Source organism: Salvelinus alpinus, chromosome 18 (genome assembly GCF_045679555.1).
Source record: "Salvelinus alpinus chromosome 18, SLU_Salpinus.1, whole genome shotgun sequence".
Classification (NCBI taxonomy): Eukaryota; Metazoa; Chordata; class Actinopteri; order Salmoniformes; family Salmonidae; genus Salvelinus; species Salvelinus alpinus.
Genome location: NC_092103.1, coordinates 24,299,418 through 24,315,981, shown reverse-complemented (window position 1 = coordinate 24,315,981; position 16,564 = coordinate 24,299,418). Strand labels below are relative to the sequence as shown.

The 16,564-nt window shown below is 41.6% G+C and overlaps 1 protein-coding gene across 3 annotated transcripts in view; it reads right to left on the bottom strand.

The window, feature by feature from the left end:
* LOC139544044 (dual specificity testis-specific protein kinase 2-like) overlaps positions 1 to 16,175 on the bottom strand; it is a 29,918-nt gene extending 13,743 nt beyond the window's left edge. For 2 of the 3 annotated variants that reach the window (XM_071350733.1, XM_071350732.1), the window contains exon 1: positions 15,824 to 16,175. Coding sequence is in view for 1 of the 3 variants with exons in the window: in XM_071350732.1 (XP_071206833.1) it covers positions 15,824 to 15,905 (82 nt within the window). In the remaining 2 variants the exon portion in view is untranslated. Of the gene's footprint in view, positions 1 to 13,610; positions 13,654 to 15,823 lie in introns of all 3 variants that reach the window. The other variant, XM_071350734.1, reaches the window with a different exon arrangement.
* Between the last annotated feature and the right edge of the window lie 389 nt (positions 16,176 to 16,564).

Below are 16,564 nucleotides of genomic sequence, written 5' to 3'. Positions count from 1 at the left end.
AATATTTTTTTATAGACTGACTCCCTGCTCTGGGATAAGAAGGGGTGGGGCGATGGGAATAGAAGTGGGTAGTCTGGGTAGGAGGGGGAAGGGTGGGTAGGAGGCAGATGGATTGAGGGGCAGGATGGCGTGAGGGGGGAATTACATGCTGACTACACCGGCCACGCGCATGCGTCTACGTGCACCATCGCCCGCATGTTAATTTCGTCCATACACACCAGACACGATGATAACATGCAGGTTAATTTATGGCTGCAATCCCGGTAACGGGATGATATGACAACAGCCAGTGAAAGTGCAGGGCGCCAAATTCAAAACAACAGAAATCTCATAAATAAAATTCCTCAGACATACATGTGTCTTATACCATTTTAAAAGGTAATCTTGTTGTTAATCCCACCAAAGTATCCGATTTCAAATATGCTTTTCAGCAAAAGCACTAGAAACGATTATGTTAGGTCACACCAAACCACAATAAGCACAGCCATTTTTCCAGCGAAAGATAGTAGTCACAAAAAGCAGAAATAGAGATAAAATGAATCACTAACCTTTGATGATCTTCATCAGATGACACTCATAGGACATCATGTTACACAATACATTTATGTTTTGTTCGATAATGTGCATATTTATATCCACAAATCCCGGTTTACATTGGCGGCATGTTCAGAAATTGCAGAGAGCCACGTCAAATAACAGAAATACTCATCATAAACTTTGATGAAAGATACATGTTTTTACATAGAATTAAAGATACACTTGTTCTTAATGCAACCGCTGTGTCAGATTTTTTTTTAAATTACGTAAAAAGCACACCATGCAATAATCTGAGACGGCGCTCAGATTTAACAACATTTCTCCGCCATGTTGGAGTCAACAGAAATACGAAATTACATCATAAATATTCCCTTACCTTTGATCATCTTCATCAGAATGCACTCCCAGGAATCCTAGTTCCACAATAAATCGTTGTTTTGTTCGATAATGTCCATTACTTATGTCCAAGTAGCTACTTTTGCTAGCATGTGTAGTACACATGTCCAAACGCTCGCGCAGATGCAGGCAAACGTCAGACGAAAACTTCAAAAAGTTATATTACAAGTCGAATAAACTGGTCAAACTAAGTAGAGAATCAATCTTCAGGATGTTGTTATCATATATATCCAATAACGTTCCAACCGGAGCATTCCTTCTGTCTGTAGAAGTTATGGAACGCAAGGCGATATCATGAGGAATGCGCGTGACCAGGAACTGGCAATCTGCCAGACCACTGACTCATTCCCCTCTCATCCAGCCCTACAACACAGTATAAACTTCATTCAACGTTCTACCGACTGTTGACATCTAGTGGAAGGCGTAGGAAGTGCAAACAGATCCATATATTACAGGGAATTGAATAGGCGATGAGTTTAACATCGACCAGCCTCAGAATTCGCACTTCCTGTTTGGATTTTCTCTCAGGTTTTTGCCTGCTATATGAGTTCTGTTATAATCACAGACATAATTCAAACCGTTTTAGAAACTTCAGAGTGTTTTCTATCCAATACTAATAATAATATGCATATATTAGTAACTGGGACTGAGGAGCAGGCCGTTTACTCTGGGCACCTTTCATCCAAGCTACTCAGTACTGCCCCTGCAGCCATAAGAAGTTAAAATACCAAAATCAACTGTGAACCAACTATATAAATTTGGGGGCATGTCGAAACACACATGAAACATTCATGGATATTTAGCTATCTAGCTGTTGCTAGCTAGGTTGCCCTGGGAGATAAACATTGGGTTGTTATTTTACCTGACATGCATATGTCCTCTTTTTAGCTTTTCCTTTGTAGAATTTTGACCTGAAATCATACAAAATCTTTAATTAATCTCACCTGGTTTGTCTTTCAATCATCCATGTGGGTTTGTATCTTCCTGATATCCAATAAGGAGGGGACTTACAGCATGTGGAGAACCAAGTTCTATTTTAGAGCTTGGCTACGCAGATCCGCGTTCACGCGAGCTGTGTTGGTGAAATGACTGAATAACGTGTGTGTAAATACATTTTGCAACATGCACTAAACATGGTCGGTGAGGTTTACATGTTAGAGTGGGGAGTAGACAGAGACAGCGAACCCAGGGGACCTCTGACCAGGCGCCAGGCCAAACACAGGTCATATAAAAGTCATATACAAGCCCCTGTATCACACCTCTCTGCCATGTACACACACAGGCCACTGGCTCCAGGACAAGGCTTCTAAGACAGGGGCTTCCTCCGAGTCTTTTGAGCACAGTAAGGTCATAAACAATGCAATACTCCAAGGAATGTCATAAATCCACAAAAATACAGTAAGTCATGGTAATGTTATGACTTTGCCAAGAGGACTGTTTTATCTGAAACACACTGCCATACAGTGTATCTGGGTAGACAAGCCAATGTTGATTAGCTGTAAACTCAAGTGTGTCTTTGTTTTCAAAGTACAGTTGTTTTCTCTCTCTCTCTCTCGACAAAGAGCAAAAGTCAGTTTTAACATGAGTGATCTATTTGGGTGGTTGATTGGGTTACACTCACATGCAAACACACAGCCTTTACCCTGGAGTGTGTAACGTAGAGTGGTGAGATCATGAGGGCCACATGAGCTCACCATCCAGCCCTGGGCCAATGTGAAGTTGTAAGTGTGTTGGTGTGGGGATAGATATGGTTTACTAGTGGCTCCTAGTAAACTATAAATAATTTGTTGACTGTCCTATAGGTTATAATTATGTTTAAATTGTCAAAATATTTGTGTACTTCTCTTATGACTTTAAAAATGTACAGCACCAGTCAAAAGTGTGTACACGCCTACTAATTCAAGGGTTTTTCTTTATTTTTACTGTTTTCTACATTGTAGAATAATAGTGAAGACATCAAAACATATGGAATCATATAGTAACAAAAAAAGTGTTAAATCAAAATATATTTTACATTCCTCAAAGTAGCCACCCTTTGCCTTGATGACAGCTTTGCACACTCTTGGCATTCTCTCTACCAGCTTCACCTGGAATGCTTTTTCAACAGTCTTGAAGGAGTTCCCACATATGCTGAGCACTTGTTGGGTGCTTTTCCTTTATGTCCTGAATACAAAGGGTTATGTTTGGGGCAAATCCAACACATCACCATGAGGCCAAAGGAAAACCTGGTTCTACTTTCTACCAGACACTGGGAGATGAATTCCCCTTTAACCTTTTAGCTGGAAAATAAACTAAAACACAAGGCCAAATCTAAACTGGAGTTGCTTACCAGTTACAGTTGACTTAAATCTGCTTGAAAATCTATAGCAAGACCTGAAAATGGTTGTTTAGCAATGATCAACAACCAATGTGACAGAGCATGAAGAATTTTCAAAAGAATACATTTTGCACAATCCAGGTGTGGAAAGCTCTTAGAGACTTAAACAGAAAGACTCACAGCTGTATTCGCTGCAAAATGTGACTCAGGGGTGTGAAAACTTATGTAAATTAGATATTTCTGCATTTCATTGTCTGAAATAAGTCTGAAAAACATGTTTTCACTTTGTCATTGTGGGGTAGTGTGTGTAGATGGTTGAGATAAAAAAATATATATATTTAATCCATTTTGAATTCAGGCTGTAACACAACACAATGTGGAATAAGTCAAGGGGCATGAATACTTTCTGAAGGCACTGTATTATTTTACCAGGCAGGTCAATTGAAACAATTATTTTAAACGTATTTACAAAGGCCTGGAAATTGAATCACGAATCAAATTGATGGGGGGAAAAAATCATGAAAGAGAGAGAGATAGAGAACAAAGAGTAAGTGTGTGTGTGTGTGTGTGTGTTACGTACCGCATGACCAATTTGTACAAGACCGATATTATTTCATCAACAACAGCTTAACATGTCAGTGTGGATGACAGACTGTTACATCACCCCAACATTAAAAAGCCATCGCTGCTCAATCTTCAGCCATCTATGACGTGGGGGACTGCCAGTAAAGGCCTTCTTTCTCTTTAACCATCCAACCATATTTATAGCAAATAAATAAACCAACCATTTACAGCGCTAGCTCCATCCAATCTTTCCTAGGTGGTCCTAGCAGCCACACTCCACTCTGCAGTCTGCACAGCCATCAGTCCAATGAGTCCATCACTCTAACCCTTGGCTCTCCCTGCAACCCCGGGCCTCCAGACACATCCTCTCACACAATCTACACTATGTATTCAAATGTTCGTCAAATTTCTGCCCTGCTAGAGTTGCCCCAGTCAACTGTAAGTAATGTTATTGTGCAGTGGAAACATCTAGAAGAAACAATCTCAGCCGCAAAGTGGCAGGCCACACAAGCACACCGAACGGGACCGGCAAGTGCTGAAGGCCGTAGTGCCAGAAAAATTGTCTGTCCTCGGTTGCAATACTCACTACCGAGTTCCAAACTGCCTCTGGAAACAACGTCAGCATAAGAACTGTTAGCCAGGACCTTCAAGAAATAGGTTTCCATGGCCGAGCAGCCACGCACAAGCCTAAGATCACCATGCGCGATGCCAAGCATCGGCTGGAGTGGTGTAAAGCTTGCCACCGTTGGACTCCGTTGGAGCAGTGGAACATGTTCTCTGGAGAAATGAATCACGATTCACCATCCGGCAGTATGTGGACTAATTTAGGTTTGGCGGATGCCAGGAGAACGCTACCTGCCCCAATGCATAGTGCCAACTGTAAAGTTTGGTGGAGGAGGCATAATGGTCTGGGGCTGTTTTTCATGGTTCGGGCTAGGCACCTTAGTTCCAGTGAAGGGAAATCTTAACACTACGGAATACAATGACATTCCAGATGATTCTTTGCTTCCAACTTTGTGGCAACAGTTTGGGGAAGGCCCTTTCCTATTTCAGCATAAAAACACCCCGTCCACAAAGCGAGGTCCATACAGAAATGGTTTGGCAAGATCGGTGTGGAGTAACTTGACTGGCCTGCACAGAGCCCTGACCTCAACCTCATCGAACACCTTTGGGATGAAATGGAACACCGACTGCGAGCCAGGCATAATAGCCGAACATCAGTGGCCGACCTAACTAATGCTCGTGGCTGAATGGAAGCAAGTCCCCACAGCAATGTTCCAACATCTAGTGGAAAGCCTTCCCAGAAGAATGGAGCCTGTTATAGCAGCAAAGGGGGGGGGGGGGGGGGCAACTCCATTTTAATGCCCATGATTTTGGAATGAGATATTCGACAAGCAGGAGTCCACATACTTTTTGTCATGCAGTGTACTGGTACAAAGCTCACCACAATGGACAAATGATTGACAATGTTATAACAGACAAACAACCGGGGGGAGGGGGATGCCCAAATAATCAGTGTTTGGTAACCTCCCCTATCGCGGTTACCGGGCGCTGATTACAAAATCCAGCTGACGTAAACAAGGCATAATGTTGTATACAGAGGACATGTTAGACAACTTACAGTAGAGCTAAAGCCTTTCTACAGGCCCATATGGGATTCATCATCAGCCCATTTAGGTCCCAGAAGGGATTATTAAGGGATTTACATAGAGAGATGGATCTGAAATCCCTTGACCTCATACTTCCTGTCTCATCTCACTGAAGATCAAATCCTTTCTCTCTCAGATTTGTGAAAAGATTGCTTCTACTCATCTCTGCCCTTTGAACTCTTTCATTCCAACATGAGACTTTCAGCACTATGGAATATACAGTTGGGTCCAAAACTATTGATACCATTCATAAAGATGAGCAAAAATTACTGTAGAAAATAAATAATTCAAATACTAAGCTATATTGTATTATAACATTTTTGGGAAATTATATTATTTTTCTCTAATACAATTGCTCAGAGAAAGATTAAGTAATTATTTTTGGTCCAAAAAAAAGGTATGGGTCACAATTATTGACAACCGTTTTCAATACTTTTAATACCTCACCTTGCAAGGATAACAGCAATGAGCCTTTTTCTAAAATGTTTTATGAGTTGGAGAACACGTTGGGAGGGATTTTAGACCATTCCTCCATACAAAATCCTTCCAGATCCTTGATATCCTTTGTCTGCGCTTACGGACTGCGCTCTTCAATTCAAATCACAGGTTTTCAAATGGGTTTCAAGTCTAGAGACTGAGATGACCATTCTATGGCCAAATAACAATTTCTTTGTGGATTTTGATGTGTGCTTGGGGTTATTGTCTTGCTGGAAGAACCACTTGCAGCCAAGTTTCAGCCTCCTGACAGAGAACCAGGTTTTTGGCAAAAATGTGCTGGTACTGGGTTGGTTCAGGATGTCATTAACCTTAACAAGCGCTCCAGGACCAGTGGAAGCAAAATAGCCCCATAACATTAAAGATTCACCACCATATTTTACAGTAGGCATGGCGTTCCTTTCTGCTGATGTATGTGGACAAAGAAATCTGTTTTCATTCCACTGTATATGCAACCATGGTGTACAGTACAGTACAGATATCAACAGAGAGATATTCAAATCAACACAAACAGGTAAAATAGGTAAAATATTACGTTTCTGCTTCACAAACTAGAACATGGCTCTTCACACTGCATGAGCTACCATCTATTGTGCATGACGCGCACGCACACACACACACACGTCATATTTTTTCCTTTTACGATGAAGTCATTGTTTTCAACACTCCTGAAACCTGCTTGGCTGGTCCCCCGCATTTTTATTTTATTTTAGGACTGAGAAGATTTTGAACTTGATGTTTCACATTGTGACCGTTCAAAATGAGAAAGCATTTTGCCAGAGTTCTGCTTCCCCCTCACATTCTCTCCCACTAAAACTCTCAGAGCTTTCAGGAGAGTGGGCAGAAAGGCCTTCCTCATACCAAGGCTGTGTGTGTGTGTGTGTGTGTGTGTGTGTGTGTGTGTGTGTGTGTGTGTGTGTGTGTGTGTGTGTGTGTGTGTGTGTGTGTGTGTGTGTGTGTGTGTGTGTGTGTGTGTGTGTGTGTGTGTGTGTGTGTGTGTGTGTAGATTCATGAGAACTAGCTGAGTTTGTGTGGGCTAACCTGCCTTCCTGAACACTATGCCTTGCATGTATGAGGGTATATTCTGAGTGGTCCTCTGGAGCATTACGCAAACTCTGTGTCATTCTTTGACTGACTGTATAGTTTTACAAGGGGAAATTAATGTTTGAGACTAAAATGTCTGAGTATACGAGCTACTGAAAAGAGAATGTGGTTGTGCTAGTGGGAGTACGTTATGTACTTTGTATCCGTATGGATAGACAGTGAGAGACAGAGAGAGACAGAGAGGCAATCATGGAACAAACTGGGTTAAACATGTCAGGACATGTGGAGGGCTGCCCACCAATACACAATCATAGCGTCTCTCAGCCCTCACACACAAATGGACAACAGTTGATTTCATAACACTTGTTCTGAGAGGGCCAGAGAGGAGGCGGGGGAGTCAAAAAGAACAAGGCCTGCCTTGTGTGGGTGATGTGATGAGCACAAAAATATAAAAATAAACCTGATCAACACAATCTTACACTGGCCAGCATCACAGACCGGCTCAGACTCAATGCATTATTTCACACACAATATACAAGTGTACATCACTCTCATATGCAATACAGTTAGTGTAAGATCCTTATGGGCAATGCAACAAACAAAAGATCAGGTTGAATAGTGACGAAATTTAGCTTTTACAAATGGGCCGGCCACCCGTGGATAATGATTAATTTATGGTCCCTGTGACATGATGCTGCACGGATAGCTGGCAGGGTTGGGACTTGTGTTGATGGTAAGTGGATCGGCTTCTGGCCTGCCTGGGCTTTGCCTTGATGTGCTGGATCAATAATTCAGTGTAGTGGAACCCAAGAGCTGTGGTTGACTAACTGCTCCCTCCCTCTCTCTCTGTCCTCAGCCTCTATGCCACGGCTCTCTCAGGTTACTTCCTGTTACCTAAGATGGTTTGTCTCCCAAGGTCACGACCTGCTGCTTCCATAAAGTGTATGTCGACCTGTGTGTGCATTTTGGGAGAGTGTGTATGTGTGTGCGTGCGCGTGTTGTATAAACTGCTGGAATGATTATATTTAAGGAAACCACCCAGGCTAAGTTGAAGTTTCAACATGTAAAACATTGACATCAGGGTGTGGGACTGTACTGTAGATATTTTCCATGTGAATGGCAGTTCTTTGAATGCTTTCAACTTTGTAAACAGTTGACTGAGCTGGCTGTAAAATCACCAGTCACATGCACACAGTCTCAATAACAAATACCCAATGATCTCTCATTATCTGTCTATCAGTGCTCACAGTTTTCCACAGGGAAGCCTAAAGCCATGAAGATCCACTGCTAGTCACGGTCTGTCCTGTCCAGGTAGAGGGATTAGACAAAAGTCTTCTTAATGCTACATCATTTAGGCACTCCTTCAGCTCTATAGGGGCTTGCTCTGGGCAAGTTATTAAATCAAGGCATTAAACAACTTTTTTTGTGGTAAATCCATTTGAATTCAATAACTTTTTGAAAGCAACCCTTTTGATTGGAACAAAACCTTCCATACATATTTGCCCATTGTAGAAGTGCTACGAAAGTGACTTTTTGGACCTGAATGCCAAACATTCAAGAGATAAAAGCGCTCAAAGTTTACACCTTTTGCATACTCCACCATAGCATGAGACAACCATGTCTTCATCACTGGAAAAGATAAACCTTTGAGATTTATATTATTTTTAAAGCTTACAAAACAGGTTAGTCAAACTTTTTTTAATTTCTTGAAAAAAACATTAATGACAAATTATCTAAAAACAGGTAAAGTCTGATTCTGTGGTAGCTAAGACCCTATTTTACATAATCTGAGCTTTTTGTGTTGTGCCCACCATCGGTTGAGACACAACATGAACTCAGGGTGGGTGTCATGTTGTTTAAAACAAAAGAGATTCTGTCAAAACGTGATTGAATTCAAATGGATTTACCCTGTTTTAAACAAAGAGATATTATTACCATGTTGCTTAAAACTAAGTTCAAAGTTTAAACTTACTCATGACTAAGAGTATTGGGCAAGGTGTTCTCAGCTCCTAATGACGTGGTCATTATATTTGACATGAGAGACATAGTGTATTTTATTCCTTTAAATCACCCATTGTCCTTCCCCCGGTCACATTGTCTTGAGTAAGTGTCAAGTGTATTATTAAAGTCAGACTCAGAGTATCAATCAGAGGTCAGTGACTAAGGTCTGGTAGCTTAATAACTGGATCAGCGTTCTGATAAACACACAACCAACCAGAGACAGATGAAATCAAATGAAATGTTATTGGTCACATACACTTACTTAGCAGATGTTATTGTGGGTGTAGAAAAACACATTACTATCCAGCTCCTGCATTGGTTGGAGTGAAAAGATGGTGAATGGTTCAGATTGGCCTAGAGATCTGTATGGCTCTGGTTCAGAATGGGTATCTGGGGCCCACCAGTCTCCAGTAGTGCCAAAGCAGCCAGTACCAGGCTACCAGGCCAGGTGCCTGAGTACAGAACAATATGATGTTCAAAGGTTCAACTAATCCTCACAGCCCTGTCACATTCCACAGCCCTGCCCAGGACCACTATCTAACTACAGCTGGAGCACAGTCTGCTACTGGTGGTGTACTCTCTATTGTACCACTGGTACCCTGTACCACTGTGCCTCATAGCTGGCACACCATCAGAGACCCACAGAAACTCCAATCCAATAGATAGGATATTTCTGGGTTCTACACCAACTAAACAAACTATGGGTATGAAAACTGTTTACTGGATATTAACTTTTTCCCTGACCAGAACTATGCACAATGTGGCAGCTTCGTGTGGGGTTCAGTTTGTTTTCAGTTCAATTGTGTAGCCAGGCTTTTAAAGTAGATACTTTTCAAGTAAACATGCAGACAGTCGTGCTAATGACTTTTTATGAAGGGTTAACCTGGACCAGAAGAGAAACTGGGGACATAGGAAGGATTTAACTAAGGACAGAGGAAGGATCTACCTCGCCTGTGTGTCATCACAAACAATCCAGGATGTGACAAGGTGTGTCTAAAGGAAATCCAGACATTTCCAGTGCACTTGACCGTACTACCATAGCAAAACCTCAGAGGAAATGATTGCACTCCGAGGCCTTGACCCTTAGCTTAATGTAACCTTGTTCCTCATGATCACTCTATGCTCCCCAATTATGATCTGACAAGTATTTAAGTCCTACTGGATGACCGGCGAACTAAGTGACACATGTCACAGTTCCACATTGAGTAGCCAAAGCTGAAAATGACCTATGGCCAACCTCTAGAATCACACCAGATCCATCTGCATACAAACACACACGCATAAGTCCTTCATGCATCTGAATATGGCCAACGTTACCCTCTGTGTTTACATCATGTAGAGATGGTCACCTCATGGCTGGGTTCAGCCAAGGCTTCCGTGCCATCGTTGTGCCACACAGATAAGGGCTAACTCGCGCTGTTAAGCCCCTTATGAATCGACCACGTTGTTCTCCTTTGTTTTGGTCAGTAAACCAACCCAAACTGACCTACGCACATTAATTCAGCTACTTTGCTCCCACTGAACAATCGATGGCTGCCACAAACTATTTTCCATTAGTGAAACACCACAGAATATAGCATTAGTATCAACATAACCAAGGACAGTACATGGCAAACAGAAAGCACAGACAAAACGTGCATCACTCCTAGAGGGAGAGAACATTCTTAAGAGCATTTCTCATTCCTTCTCTAAATGAGTGACAATGATGCATAGATTTGAGGAAGGCTTTGTACCTACAGATGACACAGGGTCAAAGATATGACCTTCTCTAGGTCTCTAGGCTAAGCGTTTCTCTTACAAAGGCTGATGCAAATAATTTCCTCCATACAAATATTTCTACAAAATGTGCTGATATTTAATGGATACTTCAGTTACACTAGATACACATGTAGTGTAAATATACACTACTTGACCAAACGTATGTGGACACCTGCTCGTCAAACATCTCATTCCAAAATGATGGGCATTAATGTGGAGTTCTGTCCCCCCTTTGCTGCTATAACAGCCTCCACTCTTCTGGGAAGGCTTTCCACCAGATGTTGGAACATTGGATGCAAGTCCCCGCAGCATTCAGCCACAAGAGCATTAGTGAGGTTAGACACTGATGATGGGCGATTAGGTCTGGCTTGCAGTCGGTGTTCCAATTCATCCCAAACGTTTTCGATGGGATTGAGGTCAGGGCTTTCAGTCATGTTCTTCCACACCGATCTCGACAAACCATTTCTGTATGGACCTCGCTTTGTGCATGGGGGCATTGTCATGCTGAAACAAGAAAGGTCCTTCCCCAAACTGTTGCCACAAAGTTGGAAGCACAGAATTGTCTAGAATGCCATTGTATGCTGTAGCGCTAAGATTTCCCTTCACTGGAACTAAAGGGCCTAGACCGAACTATGAAAAACAGCCCCAGACTATTATTCCTCCTCCAACAAACTTTAGTTGGCACTATGCATTGGGGCAGGTAGCGTTCTCCTGGCATCCGCCAAACCCAGATTCATTAGTTGGACTGCCAGATGGTGAAGCGTGATTCATCACTCCAGAGAACGCGTTTCCACTGCTCCAGAGTCCAATGGCGGACAGCTTTACACCACTCCAGCCGACGCTTGGTATTGCGCTTGGTGATCTTAGCCTTGTGTGCGGCTGCTCGGCCATTTCATGAAGCTCCCGAGGAACAGTTATTGTGCTGACATTGTTCCAGAGGCAGTATGAAACTCGGTAGTGAGTATTACAACCGAGGACAGACAATTTCTATGCACTACGGCCTTCAGCACTCGGTGGTGCCGTTCTGTGAGCTTGTGTGGCCTACCACCTCGCGGCTGAGCCGTTGTTGCTCCTAGACGTTTCCACCTCACAATAACAGCACTTACAGTTGACCGGGGCAGCTCTAGCAGGGCAGAAATTTGACGAATTTACTTATTACGGTGCCACGTTGAAAGTCACTGAGCTCTTCAGTGAGGCCATTCTACAGCCAATGTTTGTCTATGGAGATTGCATGACTGTGCTTGATTTTATACACTTGTGCGCAACGGCTGTGGCTGAAATAGCCAAATCCACGAATTTGAATGAGTGTCCACATACTTTTGTACATAGAAATATATAAATACAGTATGTGAATTATAATAATGTAAATTTAATCTGTCTTACCTTTTTATCAAGTACTGTATCAACTGCACACCTACTGAACATCAACTCTACTGTATTCACAAGCTCCCTATTAGAGAGCCTCCTGTACTGAAGACTCACAATGCCTTTTCTGTTGTCTGATATTAATAACTGATTTATGATCTGTCCTCCTCGTTTGGGTGGCAGTAGCACAGTTCCTGATATTCCCTGCTCCTGGTTAGAGTAGGACCCCTATGTCCCCCGCCTACCCTTAGGTCCCCTATGTCCCCTGCCTACCCTTAGGCCCCAATGTTCACCGCCTACCCTTATATCCCATATGTCTTCTCTTATGTCCCCCACAAGCAAAATAAATGTAAATGTGTGGAACACAGCAGAGTGTAGGAGTTGATCACCACACTCAAAACTCAAAACAGTCAATCAAGTGAAATAATTGGCCAGTCATGTTATTATCCTGTAATTCCCATAACATGTCTATAATGACATGTACATTATATTTTTTACTGTACAATCTATTTCCTTCAACTTCGGGTGTAACTAGGTAGAAAAGGAACTCATGATTTCAACACAAGTTTAGACCTACTTTATCACTGTGACTGGCTTGGCACAACCTAAGTTTAGGTTAGATCATTAGACAAGCCATATTTCATGTAAACATATTCTATGTAAACTAAGCCCCTAAAAAATGTGAAGAACCTGCCGCGCTGATGGATAATATAGCAATGTAAAATTATGGGGTGCACAGATATAGGATTAAAGCAATGCAATCACATTCAACAAGAGCTTTTCTCCAATTATTTTCTTTCAAGGGAGGGAAACGTGTTAAAGGTACTAGAAGTAACAACTCAAAAACAAACCATCTCACTGGTCTCAAATTAACTGGTCCGTTATTGAATTGACAACAAGAGAATTGCTGGAGCCAGTCAATTTGACAACAAGAGATGGTCTGTCTTTTGTTGACCAATAAGAAGGCTCCCCCATTAGAATTATATTTTGAGTGGGCCCAATAATATTTTTGGGGAAAAATGTGAGGAATTGAGTGCAAAAGAAGAAGGAAAGTAGTAAGTATGCTGTTAGGAGCTTATGGTTGGACTAGAAGAGTGTATTACTTACTACATCGATTCAGTAAGCTATTCATATGCATCTTGTCGGGGTGAAAGGGACAGGGTGTACAGTCAGTCCCACAGTGTGTGTAACCCAAGCAAAACCAGCAGAAGTTAGTGCCTTTGTCCAGCAGCTGAGAGAGACCAGACCACACACACACACACAATGAACACAAAGCCCACACAGACAGGGACAAATGTGATTAGACATGCAAACAAGTGTCACTGCCACACCACATAACGCACATGAAACATTCCACACTCATGGTGATAAAACTATTACTGCAAGGGACAGGTTTGAATTTTCACTTTCAGTAGGCTACTTGTGTAGTTTGGATGATATAGGGAAATAACAAGAGAGCACCTGTTCCATGTTGCAGTGCTTACCAGTGGAGGCTCCTCAGAGGAGGAAGGGGAGGACCATCCTCCTCTGTGAATTTCAGAAGAAAAAATGAATAGTGAAACATTAAAAAAGTTATAATTTTTTGATAAAACTATACTAAATATATTCACATGTAAAGAAATAATTGATTGGAACACACTGTTCGGCAATGAAGGTCTACAGTACAGTAGCCTCAGCAGCACTCAGTAAGGTAGCACCATGGTGTAGCCGGAGGACAGCTAGCTTCCGTCCTCCTCTGGGTACATTGACTTCAATACAAAACCTAGGAAGCTCATGGTTCTCACCCCCTTCCATAGACTTACACAGTAATTATGACAACTTCTGAAGGATGTACTCCAACCTATCAGAGCTCTTGCAGCATGAACTAACGTTGTTCACCCAATCAAAGGATCAGAAAATTAATCTAGTACTGAAAGCATAAGCTACAGCTAGCTAGCAATGCAGTGCATAAAATGTGGTGAGTAGATGCCTCAAAGAGAGAGAAAGACAATAGTTGAATAGTTTTGAACAAATTAATTTCTTCCAAAATTAAGGAGAAGCAGGAGAGAGCTACCTATTTTAGCCTACTCAAACACAAGGCTCAAACAGAGAGGGATGATATGTTAGCTAGCTGGCTATGTCTATCCAACATTGGAACTCTTCCAAGTCAAGGTAAGCTTTTGATTTTATAAATGTATTGCCACCTGGGCCCATCGGTGTAACTGCACGCTGCTGACAGTACACTGTACTGCATGATTGTAGCGGGATTACTAACTTGTTAGTTCTAGTAGCTATGTTGACTATGACATGGCAACAATGTAGGCTGTGTGTAGCGGGTCATGATATAAAGGTTTGACTTGGAAAGATTTTTCGCCTGGTCACAGACATCTGATGTGTTGTGCCCTGAAGTCGACAAGCGAAGGGAAAAGGTGAGGAAGAGAGCGCGTAGATAGATGCGAGAAGGAATTATATATACAACGAGCTGTTTGTATGTGGCTGCTATGAAAGTAAACTGTGTTTGCTTGTGATCAGTGGTGTATTCATTGTGCCGATTCTGTTGAAAAAAAAAGTTTCTTCAACCGAAACCAACTGAACGGAACGGGGATAAACATACCTGAATTTGTCCAATAGAGACTCTTGTTTGAAACTGTTCGAGTAATGATTACACCCTAGATCAGCTAGAGATGCAAGAAATGGTGTGCAAAGCGGTATTGAATGTGTCACTGTCTGTCACCTTGATTACTCAAATCTCTTGACCTGTTGTTGTAAAAACAAGTTACGTTGTAAACTTTCATTCATAGGCTAGATTGTAGCAACCTCAGTGGGTACAGGGAAAATTCTAGTATCATGTAGTAGCCTAAACCTATCGATGTTACATTGAGCTGGGTCCCTTACAAAAAAAGTTTGCAGTTTTGAAACTGCAGTAACTTCAGTCAACTGTGTTATTTTGGACACAGTGATTGCAGAATGACTGCAGAATAACTGCAGTGTAATGCAGTTGAACTGCAGTTATACTGCACTGTAACTGCAGTTACAATGCAAAATTACTGCAATAAAAAAAGTTTTAATTTTGGACACAGTATTTGCAGCATACTGCAGTTAAACTGCACTCTAACTGTAGTTATATTGCAATCAGACTGCAATCTTTTTTGTAAGGGATATGAATGACAGTCATCCAATATGCTGTAATAGAAATAAGACCATGTTCATTAAAAAATGTGTCATCCTCCTTTACCTTAAACGGCAGGAACCACCACTGGCACTTACTCATGTATGATCAAGTTACAGGTATTTTAAGGTTCAGACTAGTTATTAAGCCCTACTTGCCATTAGAAAAATTATATATTTTAGGATGTGTAAGTGTATGCCAAGGATATAATAAACTGTTGCATGATACTGCATAAGATTTCTACTTTTATTGGGATATGATATCATTCTAAAGTTCACCTATCATTCTGAGGTGTAGCCTAGTTTGTGTCTTGTATGTTCAATCACATGTAAATTCTTCACATGATTCCCATGTGGACGTCGGCTACTGTGAAAGCAGAACAGCGGGGGGAAATATATTGGAACTGAGCTAAAATATAAAAAGTTGCAAGTGTGTGTGCGTTCAAAGCGTAAAACAAATAATGTTAACAGGTGATATTTGTAAACTATAGGCTTTAATTGATGGCTACAAAATAGCCACTGTCAAGTTTTACATGTATATGCTACTTACTGCGGCAAACTGTTGTGTAGACAAGCGTTTTCTTCAATGAACTTCCTCGGCTGCGTAGTAGATTAAAATATATATTTCCCATAGAAGATGTAATGACTAGATTGGCGCGAGCGCCGCAACACTTTAAATGTTACTGCGTTCATGCGGGTCTCGACCAAACAGAGCAATCAATGCGTCAGTCTCAATCTGTCACCGTCAGTCTCAGTTGTTTTGCAGAAACTGAACCCAAACAGGTTGACGAAATGCATGCCTTATCTGTTGCCTTGGGAACACCCTGCAATTACAGGGCTCACTGCGCTTCAACCTGTCACTCCGTAAAAAGTGAGACCGATGAAACTGTTGCCTAGTGGCTCTCTTTCCCTCCCACACACCACACCAACCACAACACAGACAGCTGCCACTGTCGCAATGAGAAACGTTTATATTCTGAAGAACCGTTTGTTCTCTTAACATTTTCACGTATGTATAGCAAGTCTAGATGTCCTCCCAAAATGTTGATCTGAATATCATATTATAATAAATTAACGACTCTTAATTTATTACAGAACACGAAAATCCCTATTCCCTACATGAAATACATTTACCATAGACATTCAACAAGTTTGCTTGAAGCTGGTTTGTACAAATCTGATAATACATTCACCTATTAGGCTTATCTTGATTAATAACAAGTATTATTCAGCTATAGGCTATTTTTTTTTACCAAGGCAGTGAATGTGCAGAGTGCATCCTGTATCATGA